Source organism: Lipotes vexillifer, unplaced genomic scaffold (genome assembly GCF_000442215.2).
Source record: "Lipotes vexillifer unplaced genomic scaffold, Lipotes_vexillifer_v1.1 scaffold565, whole genome shotgun sequence".
Classification (NCBI taxonomy): Eukaryota; Metazoa; Chordata; class Mammalia; order Artiodactyla; family Lipotidae; genus Lipotes; species Lipotes vexillifer.
Window position 1 is genome coordinate 89,772 of NW_006771554.1, and position 18,306 is coordinate 108,077.

The following is an 18,306-nucleotide window of genomic DNA, read 5'->3' on the forward strand; positions in this document are numbered from 1 at the left end:
CCAGCTTAGCATGCCCGTGCTAATCTGCGGCTTTTTCGTTGCCGCGTGAAAAAGCCCTTTGTTCCACCTTCTTCCCCGGCCTTTGTGCGGCTACTCCAGGCCTGAAAGGCCCGTGTCCAACACATGTCTCGGGAGGCGGCGGCCCAGAGAGGCCCCGCCAGCTCTCTCCACCGCTTCCCGGCGCTGATAACGCGGGGCGGGGCGGGGGGGGGGGCGCCGCCAGGCTGCACGGCCGACGAAGGCCCCTAACGCCTAGCAAGGGCTCTTTGTGAAGCGGGGACAAAGGAACGTGGTGGGGTGGGGCTCCGCCCCAGCGGGGCGCCCCTCCCCCCTTCCACCAGCAGAAGGAAAGGGGCTCTTCCCCCATCTTCCAGAGCTGGGAAACTGAGGATACCAGAAACACCCTCTGTGGGAACCCGAAGCCCTGAGATGACCCTTCAGTGGGGCCTTGGCTGCATTACCAAACCTCTCTGGGCCTCAGTTTCCTCATCTGTTGAATGGGGATAATGATGTCCAGTGGGACTGCACAGATCTGGGAGCAGCTGGAGCTGGCTTTGAATCCTCTGCTTCTTATTCCACCTGTGTGACCTTGGACAAGTCACTGGACCTCTTTGGCCTCTGTTTGGTTGTCTGGAAAATAGGGTGATTCATACTCACCTCACACTGGTGTGGGTTGGAGGAGGTAATTCATGGAACTGGGCAGAGGTGACAGCCCTTATTTTCATATTCACTGTTGTAGTGGAAGTGGAGGCTTGTGTCAAACTGAAAAGGCCTGCGCACGTGGGTGTAGTGGGCATTACAGCCCATCTCCTGAGTCCCTAGTTTATTGCCCCTTCCTGTCCCTAAGCTGCTAAGCCTATATTCTCCTTGGCCCTGATCAGCCTGGGTCCTCCTGACCTGGGTGAAAGTGTGTGGGGAGGTTCAGATCCAAGATGACAATTCCTCTCACCGGTATAGCACTTAGCAGTTTGTAGCTTACTTTTCCTCCAGCCATCCCTCCCTTCGTTCCTTTACGCCTAAACATTAACTGAGTGCCTTCTCTGTGCTGCTATGTGCTAAGCCCTGGGGATAAAATGGCAAACAAGACAGACGACGTCCCTCCCTGCCTGGCATCTTGTGAGGCTGATGTGATCTCACCCCATTTTGCAGATGGAGACACTGAGGCTCAGAGAGGAAACCTGCCAAGCTTAGGGCTGCCAAGTATGGTTGTGCAGGTTGTGTCCTGCCCAGAGTTAACAGGCTGAAGAGGGGAAGTGGGGGTGAAGTCCAGCCAGTGTTCTGCTTGCCCAGCCATGTGTCCTAGCCCAGGGAGTATCTTCTCAAAAGGCGACTTTTTTCTTATTTACGAAAGGTGCCACGTGGGCTAGTGATAACCCTGCCCAAGGTTGCACAGGGACTGTCACAGAATTGGAATCTGTACCCCAATATGGGCCTCTACACCCAGAGTTCTTTCTAGCGCATTGAACCATCCAAAGTGGCAATGCGTGGAGTCTCAGGTTGCCTTTGCCCCAAGCCTGGCCTGTCGGATGTTTGGGTCCAAAGGAGGTAGAACCAGACTCTGAGTAGTGACAGCTCAGCTGGAAGGAACGTGGAGACCTCCTCCTGATTTTACAGGTGGGAGAAGTGAGTCCAGGAGAGAACCAGGGGCATGACCTAGCCTGGGGCTCCTGATCACCTGGTCAGGGCTGGGCGTGAGGCCGGGCTGGTGGGAGGATGCCCACCGCCTTCTTGTTTCTCCTCCCCTCTCGGCTCAGACCTGTTTGCTCTCTTCTCCCTCCCTCCTCCTCGTCCTCCTCATCGCAGTTATTCTTTTTTGTTCCCTCCTGGAGGGGAAGCGGGGCTGGAATCTAAGTGGAGGCAGCTGTTCCCAAGGCCATGGGGCGGGAGCCGCGGGGAGCCTCCATTAACCAGCTAAAGACTTGGGGCTGCAGGTCAGTGTGGCTGCTGAGCCCAGGTGGCTTTGTTCCAGCTCAGGGAGCCAGTGAGTGAATGGGAGGGAGGGGTGGAGGGCGTGGTGTGTGGCAAGGGGTGTGGCCTGGCAGACGTGGGGGGCAGCGGGGGACGCTCGTGTACCCCTCACGTGTAGGTGCAAGAGTTGTGTGTCTGTGTTGTGGGTGGAAACTGGTGTGTGGCGCTGTGTTGCAGTTGGAAGGTACAAGAGGCAGCTGCTCAGCCCTGGGTCTGGATCCACGATGTCCCCGGACAAGTCACTGCATCTTTGAGCCTTAATTTTCAGCAAAATGGAACCGATTTTACTCTCACCTTGCAAGTGGCTGGGAGGATTAAGTGCCTAGCTAGGGGATAGGTGCCTAGTTGGGTTCCAGGAAAATGACTCCCTGAGTGAGAACTATTGTTATTCTAATGAGCGTTCCGAAATGTCTGGTAAGGGGAACACAGGTGACCCTTCAACCCAGTGTGTGGTCTCTGTGCCTGGGGGTGGGAGGCACCATGTAGGGACATGGCAGCATTGCCAGCGGTCTGAGAAGGACAGGAGGCCTCTGTGGTCTAGAAGGTTCTGCTCAGTTCTCACTGTCCTACTTCTCATTTGGTCAGCCAGGATCTGAAGGGCAGGAAGGGGAACAGCAGCTGGTGTGGGTGGAAGAGTGCAGTGACAGAGTGTGGGTATGTGTCTGCTAGTGTGTGTGTGCATGCGCACACGTGCAAAGAAAGCCTGGGAATGACGGTCAGGAGTGCGGATCTGGTGGCCATCTGGCTAGGTTTGAAACCTAGCTGTGTGACCCCGAGCAAGTCACTTAACCTCTCTGGTCTTTGGTTCCCTCTTAGAAATGGCGCTAATAATAATACCTACCTCACAGGGTGGTTGTGAGGATTAGACAAGTACTACCAATAAAACACTTTTAACAGCGCTGGGCACCTACCACATGACGTATGGATTATCTCTTATTTTTATTTGCTCAGCAAGACTTTGTGACAGGCCTGTGTAAGGGCTTCACATGCACGAGCTCCTCCAGTCCTTGCAGATAACAGTCATCACTGCCGCTGCCATTTTACACATGAGGAAACTGAGGCTCAGAGAAGCCAGGTGCCTTGCCCTGGGTCAAAAGGGCTGGTTAGTGGCAGAGCCAAATTCCCAAGCCACGTCTGTCTGTCCAGACTCCCAGATCTAACTAAGGGCACCCTCCTCAGGACCAGCCAGGTATACCTGTGGGTGCTCCCACACCCTGCGAACAGCACAGAACACTGCAGTCGTCAAGGTCAGGGTGAGAGAAGCGGGGAGGGTACTTCTTCCTGCCTTGAGTGCGCATGTGGGTTTTCTCCACATAAACATGTGCATATATAGCTCACACAGGCATGATAAATATGGAAGTCTGCAGATTCATGTGTGTCCAGGCTGCCCGGTGCTCCTGTGTCCAGGCTCGCGTACATACACGTGTACATGCAGCAGGCTGAATGATGCGGCCCCCACCTGAGCTACTAGTGGGGGAAACTCTTCAGATGCAAACGGGGCTGCTCCCCTGACCCGGGGATTCTTCTCTGCTCACCCCATTCTGTCTTCGCCTCTTTCCCCTCCCCCTAACCCTTTTAAAGCACACACTCAAAGCCTGCACGTGACACCTAGAAATTTGTGTGTGGTTAGTTCTGGTTGCAGAATGAAGGGGAGAAACAGGTGTCCAGAGCACCGAGAAAAATGGTAATGTTCATTTCCTGAGGACCTATTATGTACCAAACACTTAATCCTCCCTCCAATCCCGGTACCACCGAGCGTAGAACCTGGTCCATGATAGACATTTAGTACCTATGTTTTTGAATAAATGAATGAGGCAAGGACTACCATGACACCCATTTTAGAGATGGGAAAACTGAGGCTTGGAGTGGGTGCAGTGATTTCCCCACAATTCTACAACTGAGCTAGGATTCATGATTCTAAAGCGCATGTACTTTCTGCTGCACCCCACTGTGGACTGCTGGGAGGAAATGAAGTGTTCACTCCCTCTCTGGTCCAGTGTGGGCTTTCCTGTTTTTGGCATTCAAGGAAGACTCACGAGGGGGCTGGGGCTGGTAGGGCTGGGGCTGGGCTGATAAACAGCCGGTCTATCTGCAAGGCTGCCTAATCCAGACATGGGCCCATCTGAGCCCTCTCTTCCTCCTCTCAAAAGCCTTCCAAGACTTCCCACTGCCTAGGGATAAAGTCCCACACCTTCATCTGACATTCAAGGCCCTTCACAGCTTGTCCCCAAGTGCCCCCCCTGACCTCATCTCCAGCCCACCCCCCTCACGTGAGCTCATCCAGCTGACCTCCCTGCCCCTGAACTTAACCTCCTGGCTCCACGATTCTGTTCCCGCCTCCAGGCCCTCACTATCACTCCACCCTGGAGTGCTGTCCTCCCATTCCAACCTCGTCCTCTTCATCCTTGCTCGGGGGCCATCCCTCCTTGGTGCCCAGAGTCCTTGCCCCTGCTTGGAGCTCCTTAGTCCTTAGCCCCTGCCTCAGCCCACTCAGGCTTAGATCTGTCACTAGATTCACTCACACGGGGCCCCAGCCTTCCCATCGCCCCCATCTGACTCTCTGGGCCTCACGCACAGGGAAGGGCACAGTGTAAGGCTGGAAATAGTTCTAACTAAAAAGAGAGTCAGAAGCAGGAGTGAAATGGCAGGAGGCTGGACTCAAGAAGCAGACAATCATGGGTTAAATCTCATTCCTTCCCCTTTCAGGCCAGTGACACTGGGAGAGTCACTTCTCCTCTCAGACCCTCAGTTTCTTCATCTGTAGAATGAGGAATGAGTTAACTACATTCTGAGGGCCAAACGCCACAGCATGAGGCATTTTCCACTCTCTCCAGTGCAGCGGCTCAGAAAAATTACTCTGTACATCTGTATTTCCAAGGTGCCTACTACGCTAGGCAAAAATCTCACGGGTTACCACTTCAGTTCCAGGAACGCACTAAGCTTGTTCCTGCCTCTGGACCTTTGCACTTGCTGTTCCTTCTACCTGGAAAGCGCTTCCACACATCTTTGTTTGGTTGGCTCTCTCTTGATCATTCTGATGTGAACTCATTTGCCAGCTCCTTGACAACTTAAGCCAAAGTAGCCCCCTGTGGCCCCAATCCTCCTTATCCCATTACATAGTAGTTTATTTTCTTCATAGCTCTTATCAGCAATGATCCCTTTTAACCATTTGTTGATGTGTCTCAACAGCTACTTGTTGACTGTCTGCCCCCCGCAACGGGCCCGCAAACTCCATGAGGGGAGGGACTGGGTCTTATCACCGTTTCCCCATTTCCTGGATCAGTGGCTGACATGACATGACTCAATGCGTAGGTGCTGAGTCTAGGACCTCTGGAACTGGGGGAGCTGGAATATCAGCTGGGCTCTGGGCCGCACATGTGGCCTGCGAGGACCCCTTCTCTGGCCTCCCATTTCCATGCCTGTCCCCTATGGACTGGGCGCTCCTCTCCAGCTCTGCCCTTGGCTGAGTCATCTCAGGCCTGGCTCAGGGCTGGGCATGGAGGAGGAGTTGGGTAAATGTTTGTCGTATGAAATTGGACCTGTCTCAAGCTCCTCACCGCCTCCACATCTGAGGGGCCCCAGGGAAGAGGCAGCAAAGAGAGATGAAAGGAGGTGAGAGCAGGTTTCCAAGTTGGCCCTTTCAGTGCAGATAAAGGCAGGGGGGGGAAGGGAAGTCAACGGAGGACGGGAGGGAGAGGACTGAGAGGGGGTGTGGAGAGCGGTACTGGAGAGGAGGGGGCCAGGCAGACTGAAGCAGGGACCTGGGAGGCAAGGATGAGGCTCCTACTGCTGGTTCTTAACTCCTCCCCTCCCTGGGCCTGAGTTTCCTGCCAAACATGGGTGATAATGCCCTCCTGGGAGAGGTCTGGGCTGAGCCAAAGGCTGATGGGGATGTTTAAAGACTGTACCTACCAGTAGCAGGGATGGAAGGGCGGTGGAGGAGTTCAGAGGCAGTGGAGGGCAGTTTTGGCCTTGAGAAGGGTGGAGGCAGCCCAGGAGGCATTCTGGACCTCTGGACCAGTCTGAGCCCCTTGGCCTACCTTTGAGGCCCGTCAGACTTCTCTCACTGGCTCATCTCCCTCCGCTTCCTGTAGCTAATATATCACAGTCTACTCTTCCAGGCACACCTACCACTCCCCTGCCTCCATACGCCTGCACCCGGGAATGGCCTTCTCTTCATAGTTATACCTGGCCAGGCTCAGGTACCCAGCTTAGTTCAATTCCCGCCTCCTCCAAGAAGTCTTTCTAGACCCCTGAGGGTAGCTCCTAGTCTGGAAGTGCATGGGTAGTTAAGCAGGATGGCATCTTTGTGTCCTCACCTCGGGTTGCCATGTAAGGTTGCACAGCCTGTGCACTGTACAAATCTGAGCCGTTCACACGGATGATGGTGGGAATGTTACGCATCTGGAGTCATGTGATGCAGAGATTCTCAAAGTAACTTCCCTTCCCTCTTTCTCCAATGCTCAGCACAGAGCTAGGCACACAGTTGCCTGAGGGATCATTCACTGACTATATAACAGGGGTTTGAGGGAATAAGCAGGAAGCTCCAGGCTCCTTTTCCCATCCATCCAACAATGGCCATCAGCCCCACCCCTACCTTCTCCTCTGGATCACTTTCTATCTGACATTCTTCCAGCCTGGGCCACGGTCAGGGACTCCCTAACCGTTGCAGCTCTCAAACCCTTCCTGGGACACTGATAGTGCCGCGGCATCCCCTCCCCTCCACCCAGCTGCCCCGCTCACTGCTCTGCCTCTCTGTGTCTGACTCTATTTCTTCCCCTTTCTGGCTTTCTCTCCAAGTCTCCTCTCTCTGTTCCTGCAGTGCCAGGTAGGTCCCTCCGCCCTTCAGTTACTCCTGCCCTCTTTCCACCGGCTCTCCCCCTTCTCTGGTCACTTCCTCTCATTGTTGGTCTCGCTACCCCTCCACGAGTCTCTCTCTTTTCTCAGTCTTTCTCTGATTTTACGTGTCATTCATTCACCGTGCGTCAGGGAGTGTCCACCGAGCGCTAGGCAGTGGGTGAGGTGCTGAGGATACAGCTGTGAACACAGACATGCGTCCCTACCCTCCTGGTGTTTATCTTTTAGGGGGGGTACAAACGAAGTCATCAGGAAAATGGGTAGCAGGTTAGCTGGTGATGAAGGACAAAGGAAAATGGATACGAAGTGTGGGGACAGGTTGGGGTGGGGTTGACATTTTAGAAAGAGTGGGTGGGGAAGGTTGCACTGAGAAGCTGATGCTTGAGGAAAGTCCTGGAGGAAGTGAGAGGACCAACCATGGGGATATTAAGGGGGAGAACATTCCAGGCAAAGCGATCAGGAGCTGCAAAGGCCCTGGGGTAGAGGCGGGCTGGGTCTATCTGTGGAGCTGGGTGGAGGCCAGTGTGGCTGAGCAGAGTGAACCAGGGAAGGAGGGTAGTGGGAGGTGATGCCTGAGAGGTTACAGTGAGGCCACACCGCATAGGGTCTGGGGGGCATTGTGAGGGTCTGGGCTTTTATCCTGAGCCCGAGAGGTGCCTTTGGAGGGCTTTGAGCAGAGGAGGGCCACGCTCTGATTTACATTTGGATGGGATCAGTCTAGCTCCTGTGCCCATTCTAGACTGAAGAGGTGTGAGGACACAAGCAGGGAGTCCAGCGAGGAGGCAGTAATCCAGGCAGGAGAAAGAGGTGGCTTGGATCAGGGTGGCAGCAGCGGAGGAGGTGAGAAATGGTCTGATTCTGCTGATGATTTTAAAGCAGAGATGACAGGGGTTGCTGATGGATTGGAGGGAGGTGTGAGAGAAAAACAACTCGAGGATGGTTTTCAACATTTTTGACCTGAAAAGCTGAAAGGATGAAATTATCTTTTTTTTTTCTTTTTTTTTTTTTTTTTGGTGGAGGACTGAGGTTGAGCCCAGGTCACTGTGATGTGTCTGTCACACCTGGTTCTCTCTCCTTATCCTGGGTCCCTTGTCTCTCTGCGACTGTTCTCTAACCTGTTTCCTTTGTCTCCTTGACTCCCGGCCTGTTTCTCTCCATCTCTGTGGCCATCTCTCTCTCTCCCCTCCCCCAACACCATCTTTTCCCCCTCCCGTCCCTGCCCTGCCCCCTCCCCCTCTGCCCGCCTTCCGTCCGAGGGCGCTGACGGGGTAGCAGGCAGCAGGCGTCGGCCCCGGGCGGGGGTCTCACCGGACGGGCCGGTTGGCGGCGTCGGGGTCCCGCGCCGTCACCACGACGACCAGGGAGCCCACCTGCGCGTCCTCCTGTACCTCCAGGAGGCCGGAGGGCTGCTGGAACTCGGGGGGCTCGTCCACGTCGGTCACGGCCACACGCACGATCGCCTGGTCGCGGAACGTGCCCAGGTCAGCGAAGCGGGGGTCCACGAACTTGTTGAGCGCCTCCAGGACCACGGTGTGCACGGGCTGGGACTCGAAGTCCAGGCGCTGGTGGGGAGGAAGCAGAGGGCCGGTGAGTGGGCTGGGGTCTGCTCAACACCTCCAGGCGGACAGATCCTAGGTCAGGGGGGATGGGCCCCGAGAGGGCGGAGCTGGCCCAAGGTGACAGTTGACTCAGCAGGGCCTCCGGAGTGTCAGGCTGCACCACGGAACCGGCTGTCCAAGACCCAGACCAACCCTCTCTGGTTACAAGTGGAGGAAGTAAGGCCCTGCTGGGGACAGTCTTGTCCAGGGACACAGGGTCAAGTACTGATACCCAGACTTCCTGCTACAGAGCACAGTAGGTTGGGGCATTAATTTATTAATTTACAAAGCACTGTGTGCCAGTGTTCTAAACATAGTGGCTCATCTAGTTTACAACATCCCAAAGAGGCTTGTATTATTATTATCACATTTTACACATAAGGAAATCGAGGCCCAGAAGGCTCTGTAACTTGCCCAAGGTCGGCTCCCAAGTCCCAGGCCCATGAGAGGAAAGGCACTGGATCTGCTGCTGACTGGCTCTGTGTCTGCTGGCAATCTATTTGGCCTCTCTGGGCCTCAGGTGGGAGGGTTAAATGACACGTTCCTGGTATATACTGGTGGCAGCTGCTAATGTGAGTTGAGCCCGATAAGCCTGGCTGCCTTAGAGCTTTCCTCAGAGATCTGGCTAAAGCCATGCTGAGCCCTGCTTCTCATCAGAGTGCTGGTGGGTGACCCTCTGATGGACAAGCTCCACGGCTGTATGGGTGCTGGCCTCCTAAGGACAATGCCTTAGAGCAAAGAGAAATTGCACTGGTGGAACCACAGGCACCTCTGTTACATGGTGGGGGAGCTATCTGAGCAGCAGGGGCCACCTTCCTGGAGACCTGCCCTGTGTGTAGGGACCCTCCTTTCCTCTCAGAACCTCCCATCCCCCGCCCCCTTCTCCAGCAGCAAAAAAGAAAGAAGGGCTACCTCCTACCTCCTTCCTCCATCCTTTTGCCTGGGAAATCAGGATGCAGGGAGGCAGGCGCGGGCCTGGTCTGGGAGTGAGCGATGGGCTCTGGAGCCAGGTCATCAGTCAGGTGGGGGCTCTGCTCCCTGAGCCAGCACTGACTCCACAGAGGCACCTCGGGCGCCACTGCTGGAGCAGGCGGGAGGGGGGCCCAAGAGCCAGGGACGAGAGGGGGAGCACTGTGGATGAGAGCAAATGCTGTGCTGGGGTCCCCAGGCTGGGCTTGGGGCCTGATTCTGTTGCTGTGTGATGCTGGGCTTCTCTTGGTCTCCAGTTCTCCATCTGTGAAATGGGCTCATCTTACAGTGAGGACAAATGGAGGTCAGAAGACTGAAAACCACTTAATGCTTAAAAGGGTGGATCCTGGAGCCAGACTGCCTGGATCCATAGCCCTACAACTGCTCTGTAAGATGCATGACCTTGGATGCAAACGTCTAAAGTTCTCAGGGCCTCAGTCTCTCATCTATAAAATGGGCAACAATAGTACTTCAGAGGGTCGTCGGAGGGATCAAATGAGTTAATACATGGAAAGCAGTGGAAGGACTCCTGGCACAATGTAAACACTCATTATAAGTATTAGTATTATATTATTATCCTTGTTGAAGAAACTGGGAGTTTTCTCTATCCTCAAGCCCTCAAGGCCAGGTAGAGAGTTTGCTTATTGAGTGAATGAAGGGCCGTCGGGGGGCGGATGTTTCTGTGGGTCCCAGAGGGCAGAACCTGGGCTGATAGGAGCAGATTTAAGGAGAAGGATTCTGGCTGAATGGGAGGAGGAAGAGCTGGACAATCGTAGGGAGTGAGCATCCCATCCCCGGGCACGTACAAAGGCCTATGACCATTTGTGGGCCAGGGCAGGGGATTTAGACCTCCCATGGGACCGTAGGGTTGGAGCGGACAGGCTCAAAGGCCTGCGCAGCCCTGAGTTGCCAAGCCTGTGACCAAGTCCTGGAAGATGGATTTTTGCTTTTTTACTTGACCTCCGTCCGCTTTCCCTAGGGGTTGCTGACTTTGCTGTTTTAGCTTCTGGTTCCGAGGCTGGCCTGTGGGTGAGGACGCTGTTAGACTCAGGAAGGAAAGCACTTTGGGCTCACCAGACCTGGGTTCAAATCCCACTCTACCCTTTACAGGTGTGCTCTTGGGCAAGCCCTTTTACCTCTCTGAGCCTCTGTTTTCTCACTTGTAAAAATGGGCATAATATATTTTCCTTCAGAGGGGAACATGAGGATTAAAGGAAACGATGAGTGTGAAGGGCCTGGTATGAACGTGAATTAGCTCGGCATAGTGTTGAAGAGCACAGATTCAAATCTGGATTGAATCCTGGCTCTTGACAACTAGCTGTGCAGCCTTGGACAAGTCACTTAACCTCTCTGTGCTTCATTTTCCCATTTGTAAAATGGGAGTGACACCATCGGCGTCTTCCCAGGTTGGTCCAGAGTTTCCGGAGAGACTTAATCCCTGGAGTGGAGTGGCGTGGGGATATTTGGCCACTCAACGGCCCCCTTGACCCTGCTGCCCCGGGGCCTGCCTCCCCCATCCCTCCTGGGGCAGCCCCGCACCTTCTGCACTACAATGAGGGCCTCCTGAGTGTCGCTGTCTGTGGTGACCTTGAACGCGTGGCCGCCGCTGCCGCTCTCCTCCCTGAGGTGGTAGGTCATGTCTGTGTTTTCGCCCACGTCTGAGTCCTCGGCCTTCGCGCGTCCCACAGCTGTGCCGATGGGGGCCGACTCCTGAATGCTGAACTGGTACATCTCTGGAGGGGATACAGCTGTGAGCAGGGATGGATTAGCAGCCCCTCCCCCAGCTCCCGCCAGCGCTAGGGGAGGGGAGGGGGGTGTCTCAGATGGGCTCCTTGGGGGGGGCAGTGCCTTAAAGGCGCTCCCTGCTTGGCCAGGACTGATGCTGGGAGAGGTGCGTCACCTGTAGAAATGTGGGATGCAGTGCAAAGAGGAGGGTTTTAATTCTCACCCTGGCTTTATTCTCTGATTGATTTGGGAAAGTGCCTGCAGTTCTTTGGGACTCAGTGTCCCCATCTGCCCAGTGAAGGGACAGAGGAGCACAGTGATCAGGGCTGAGGCTCTAGAGTCAGTCCCAGCTGTGTAATCCCAAGCTTTGGTTTTCCTCATCTGTAGAATGGGAATAATAACAGTGCCTTCCTAACAGCACTGTTCATCCTGCAATTAACTCAGATGATGATGCCTGTCAATTGCTTAGCATAGGGCCCAACACCTGGTAGCTACCCAATAAATGGAACAAATTGCATTAGAACAGTGGGGCTTCGTGCTGATTTTTTGTTGCTGTTTTTGTTCATGATATTGGTTCCTTCATTTCCACATATTTATTTAGTATCTATGATGTCCCAGATGCAGCTCTACGCACTGGGGTTCCAGCAACAAGCAAAACAGATCCAAATCCCAGGGCTCACAGTGCTTTCCTCTTAATGGAAGGAGAAAGACACTAAACAATCACATCAGTAAAACAGTAGGTCAGATGGTACTTTGGAGAAAAATAAAGCTGGGAAGGGAAATGGGAGTGATGATGAAGGTGTGTGTGGAGTTTTAAATAGGGCAATTGAGGAAAAGATGACATTGCTGCAAAAGCCTGAGGGAGGTGAGGGAGTGAGTCAAGCAGATATTTCAGAAGGAGCATTCTAGACAGAGGGAACGGCAGGTGCAAAGGCCCTGAGGTGGGTGCAATGCCTGGCATGTTTGAAGAATGGCAAGATGACCATTGTGGCCAGAGGAGGTGGTGAAGCAGGGGGAAACCAGAAGGAATGAGGGTCAGGTGGGACGCAAACAGCTCCCTGCTCTCTTCCCAGAGCCTAGATGAAGGTGAGGGTGATTTGCTAAATGATGGGCCAGCGGGGGTTGTGGAGCTGGGGTTGTGTCTCTTGGGACCCCCCTCTGGTCTGGATACCCTTGTGTGGAGTGGCTGCCTCTGATTCACTGTCACATAAACAGCCGGGGTGCGGGGCGGGGGGCTTTAACACAAGCTGACCTCGCCGCTCCCCCGCGTTAATCCTTGCCATAGCTCACTGCTGCCCCTGGGATGGAGTTGTACAAGCCCCTTGGTCTGCCCTGCAAGACGCTTGCTGCCTGGCCCCCGCTGACTTCTGCAGCCTCATGCCCCCAACCGCTACCCTAACCTGAGCTTCAGTCGGGCTGAAGCTCTTGTAATTCCTTAAGGATGACTTGCTCTGTCCCACCCCTAGACATTCCCTCTCTTTATTCTCCTCTCTGCCCTCACCTCCCCTGTTCCTACTGATTTTTAGTCTCACTGAATATTACCTCCAACAGGGAAGCTTCCCAGCCCTCCAGGCTCTGTTCCTGTGTGTCTAGGGCCCCCAAGCTCATCCCATTGTAAGGATTACTGCATTTCCCTATCATTTTCTGTTTATTCTCTCTCCCTCTCTCTCTCCCCCTCCCTCCCTCAGGGGTGTGAGCTCTGGCAAGGCAGGGACCACATCCCTTATTCATCAGGCATTCACGGGGCCTGGCAGAGCACCAGGCTGTCACATAAACGAAATGTGTGAGTGACTAGTGAGTGAATGAATGAAAAGCAGCATGAGATACTAGTATACACTCACCAGATTAACACAAATGAAAGAATCTGACAGTACCAACTGTCGGTGAGGATATGGTACAGTGGACACATGCATTTCTTCGTGGGGGAAAACAATTTGGCTTTATTTAGTAAAACTGAAGATGAGTTTATTCTGCTCCTCTGTACACGAGAGAACTGTATGCAAAATGGCACTAGGACACATGCAACAATGTTCAAAGCAGTATCCTCCATAATAGCCTCAAACTGGAAACAACCCAAATGTCCACTGACAGGAGAATAGATAAATCATGGAATACTATACAGCAGTGAAAATGAATAAATTATAGCTACAAGCAAAAACATGTGATTTCACAAACATAATTTTGAGAGACAAAAAAGCAAGACACAAATCATTTGTATTGTGTGGCTCCATTTAGATAAGGTTAAACATGAAATTAAACTATAATGTTAGGCGATGCCTACATGGGTGAATCAACCCTAAAGGAACGGATAAAGAAGATGTGGTATATATATACACAATGAAATACTACTCAGCCATAAAAAAGAATGAAAATTTGCCATTTGCAGCAACATGGATGGACTTACAGTGCATTACGCTAAGTGAAATAAGTCAGACAGAAAAAGAAAAATACTGTATGATATCGCTTATATGTGGAATCTAAAAAATATAACAGGGCTTCCCTGGTGGCGCAGTGGTTGAGAATCTGCCTGCCAATGCATGAGACACAGTTTCGAGCCCTGGTCTGGGAAGATCCCACATGCCGTGGAGCAACTAGGCCCGTAAGCCACAACTACTGAGCCGGGGCGTCTGGAGCCTGTGCTCCGCAACAAGAGAGGCCGCGACAGTGAGAGGCCCGCGCACCGCGATGAAGAGAGGCCCCCGCTCGCCGCAACTAGAGAAAGCCCTCGCACAGAAACGAAGACCCAACACAGCCAAAAATAAATAAATAAATAAAAATTAAAAAAATATAACAAACTGGTGAATATAATAAAAAAGAAGCAGACCCACAGATATAGAGAACAAACCAATGGTTACCAAGGGGGAGAGGGAAGGAGGAAGGGTCAAGATAGGAGGAGGGGATTAAGAGGTACAAATTATTAGGTTTAAAATAAGCTACACGGATACATTGTACAACACAGGGTATATAGCAAATAAGTTGTAATAACCATAAATGGAGTATAACCTTTAAAACTTGCAAATCACCATATTGTGCACCTATGATTTATATAATATCATACATCAACTATACCTCAAGCAAAAAGAAAAGCAAGGAGATGATCACAAAAGCAGATGGAAGTTAACTCCGGAGGAGGGTTTGGGGGGAGAAGTTACGATCAAGAAATGGCTTGAGAGTGGCATGGACATATACACACTACCAAATGTAAAATAGATAGCTAGTGGGAAGCAGCCGCATAGCACAGGGAGATCAGCTCGGTGCTTTGTGACCACCTGGAGGGGTGGGATAGGGAGGGTGGGAGAGAGACGCAAGAAGGAGGGCATATGGGGATACATGTATACATATAGCTGATTCACTTTGCGATACAGCAGAAACTAACACACCATTGTAAAGCAGTTATACTCCAATAAAGATGTTTAAAAAATTAAAAAATAAAATAAAGGAATAGCTGGATGGGGAAAAAAAAAGAGAAGGGGCTTTTGGGGGCTTCTGGGGTCCTGGCTGGTGGTTACAGGAGTGTTTGCTTTGTAATTATTTGTTGAACTGGACATTTCTGTTTTACGCACTTCTGTTTGTGTGTGTATTTCACAATAAAGAAAGAATGAAGGAGTACATGAACGAATAAACAGGAGTCTTCTGGGGGACCCTGGCCCCTCTGCTCTGCCCTACCCCTTCCGGCTCAGGGCTGGCACAGAGCATCACACAACTGGGCAGAAGACTGGGTGGTTCCCGCCCCTCCACACGGTGCTTTGAAGCTTCCCATCGGTGAGTGGGGCTGGGCTGGAGGAGTGGCTGGGGGCGGCTGCTGTACCAGGCTCCCTGGCAACGACGTGGAGCTGGCTGGCCGGCTCTGCCCACCCCGCTGTGCGTCTGCACTGAGGCGCTTAGGCTGCGATGTGCTCTCAGCTAAGGGATTGGATTCCCTTATCTCTCGGGGGTCAGTCCCCTGTGGCGGGGCCTAATGTGAGAGCAGCAGACCTCAAGTAATGACTTGCCCGATAGGAATCAGCCCAGCTCCCCACGGCATTTAGTCTCTGCCAGCTTCGGCGGCTTCTCACGCGGCTCAGCCTGAACCTGGGACAGAGGGGCTGGCTGGGCTGATGGAGAGGTGGGGGGCTGAGTCAGAGAAGCCGCCTCCACCCTGTTATGCCTAGGGAGGCAGAGAGTGGAAAGGCCTCCTAGTTCAGGAGCACGGAATCCTGCCCTCCAGGCTCAGAGGAAAAGGGTAAGATCTGTCACTCCAGACCTTGGCATCTCCATGCACAATTATAGGTGTCACTCGGCTTGGGCATGGCTGCAGCCTCTGTCTGTATCCCTAAGATATCCTTGTATCTGTCCTCCCACCTCCAATGTCCCTTTGCAAGCTTGGGTCAGTAGCAGATCACACACACAATAAGCAGGACAGGGGTGTGTGCAAGGGCCAGTCGGGGTGGGTGGACAGACGGGGCTCACTCTTGGCAGCAAGCAACGTGAGGGGTGGGAAGGTAAGCGCGTTACTTTGACGTATGGAAAATCAGACAACTTTGAGGCCATCCCCTGCAAGAAGAGTGGTTGGAGGGGCAGAGGGTAAGTGGGTGACTCGGATGGATGGACACAGACAGATGGGGGAGTCCCTCTATGGCGGGAAAGGCAGCTTGGGGTCAGTGGGTGGCTTGGAGGGATGATCAGACAGACACACGGATCTGCCTCCTCCCTCTGGGAAGGCCTCACTCACTCTGCGGGAACCGGGGAGGGTTGTCGTTGACGTCGGTGACCACGATGGTGACAGTTGTGGAGCCAGAGAGGCCGCCCAGCTGGCCCGCCATGTCTGTGGCCTGGATCACCACCTCGTAGCGCTCCTGGCTCTCACGGTCAAGGTCAGGCACGGCCGTCCGGATCACACCTGTGGATGAGGGAGGGTGAGGCCAGGGATGCCCCCCTGCCAGCTGCCAGCTGATATGGAGACCCCTCCCCAGGCAGAGGCCGGCTCGTTCAAGTTCAGGAGGGGAGCAGCTGATGCAGAAGACACGGATATGGCCACTGTGCAGGTGTGGGGCCCAGCAGCCACGACACACACACACACACACACACGTGCTTCTATAGATATGCTCACAGATAACTCACACAGATTCTATGCTACACACACACTCACACACACACTACTCTTTCACACATACACATACACACATCAGATTCACACATACACACTTTAAAACACACCTTCCCACACACTCGTACGCATACACACACATTTATGTACACACATACTAACACACACTCTCAAACACACACACGCAACACAAAAGCAATAGAATATAGGCTATTTGGTTACTAAAAAGAGGTGTAGGGACTAGAACCAGGCACTGTGTGACCCCCCTGGGCTACCAATCCCACTTCTGGGGCTTCGGTTTCCCCATGTGAGGGGGAACCTGCCATAATTCTCTTCATGAGCCTGGCCCGTGTCTGATTTGTCTCTGGGTCAGTGGCGCTCAGCCCAGAGCCAGGCCCGGAGTGGCAGCTCGGTGAGTGTTTAACAAAACGAACTGGACTAACACCCACCCTCAAACACACTCACCTTGGAGTCACACTTACGTGCACACAAGCACTGATATGTCTCACACACTTACGTACTACATACGTAACACACATGAGGTCACACGCACATGCATGGCTACTGCACACACTTATTCCCCCCCGCACACCCCTCCACGATTATATCACCCCCCTGCCCTGCGGGGTCCCAGCCCCTTCCTCTCAGGCCTGACCCTAGGTTCTCTGTCCAGGCACCAGCTAATCGCTCATCAGACAATCCTTCAAGCTGTTAACGGAAGCAGGGGGAGGGGCGGCAGGAGTCGGGGTGGCCACAAGATTGATCCTGTGCAGGGGAAGGCTGGGCTTCTTGTCTCCCTGCCAGTGGGAGACCAGGGGGGAGGGGGAAGTGGATGAGCCATTCAGAGCCTCCCCCTCCCACCCCCCCCCCCCCCGACCCACTCCAACCTGCGAGCACCAGTGGTGACAGGTGGTGCCCAGGGCCTGAGCGCCAGGTGGAGTCACGCACCAGCAGCCCCATGATGCGCCCCATAATACCCAATCTCTCACTCCTGATGTCCCCAGACAGCCTCTAGATGCCAATAAAGGCAACAGAATGGGAGGAGAGGCTGGGGGGTGTGTGGGTGTGTGGGTGTGGGTGTGTGTGTGTGTAGCTGGGGGACCCAGGGGTGGGCACCTAGGGGGTGACCCTGCTTTTGAGGGATCCCATGGAGATATGGAAAGTGTAGTCTGTCTAATCAGGGGTCATACAGACTCTCTATCAGAAAGCCTTCAAGACTCCTCAGTAAGCTCCCTCTTGACCCCTCCTCAGCCGGGACTGGTCTTTCCAAGGGCAGGGGAGACTTGGAAGCAGACGAACTCAGCAGATAAATCCCAGATCTTCCGTTTGTTGACCATGTGATCTTGAGCAAATCCCTTCACCTCTCTGAACCTGTTTCCTTATCTGTAAAATGGGACAATCACAATACCTCCCTAAAGAACAAGATTCTCCAACTTGGTACCATGGACATTTTGGGCAGGATAATTCCATCCACTAGATGCTGGTAGCAGCACCCTCCCTGCCCAACCCTAGTTCCAGACACTGTCAAATGGTCCCTGGGGACAAAATTGGTTGAGAACCACTGGCTCAGAGTTTCATCTCATGAGGATTGCATGTGACAATAACAACAATAACTGACCCTGATGTGCATCTGAGTGAACTGCCTCATTTGATCTTCTCAACACCCCTAGGAGGAAGGTGCTTTGATTATACCCAGTTTACAGATAAGGAGATGGAGGCACAGAGAGGTTAAGTACTGGCCCAAGGTCACACATGTAGAAAGCGCACAGTCAGGATTCCAGCAGGCACTCTGGGGCCAGAATCCATGCTGTGGCCTGCTCTGCTGGACCACTGTAAGGACGGAGGGTCCCTGCCCAGCCTGCCTGGTATCCCCGCTCCTCCCCACCACCAGGTACAAGGGGAGAGCCCAGGCCTCTGACAGGGCAATGCTGTTTTTGTGGTCCTGTCTCAGCTCATGAGACAGCCCCCGTGCTTGTCTCAGTCCTAATCAGGCAAGACATGCTTCCAATCACGCAGCAGGCCCCTTGTCCCTTCCCCCTGGTGCCGCATCTCAACACTGGGATTGTCAGAGGGATGCCCTTCTAGAGATGGGGATGGGGCCCA

General features: G+C 53.5%; 1 protein-coding gene across 1 annotated transcript in view; it reads right to left on the minus strand.

The window, feature by feature from the left end:
- The window catches only part of CDH22 (cadherin 22), a 73,153-nt gene that overhangs the window by 23,234 nt on the left and 31,613 nt on the right, over window positions 1-18,306 (minus strand). Inside the window, exons 4-6 of the mRNA XM_007446916.1 lie at window positions 15,829-15,996; window positions 10,932-11,125; window positions 8,134-8,387 (exon numbers count right to left, since the gene is read on the minus strand). Of these exons, the coding sequence (XP_007446978.1) occupies window positions 8,134-8,387; window positions 10,932-11,125; window positions 15,829-15,996 (616 nt within the window). The remainder of the gene's footprint in view (window positions 1-8,133; window positions 8,388-10,931; window positions 11,126-15,828; window positions 15,997-18,306) is intronic.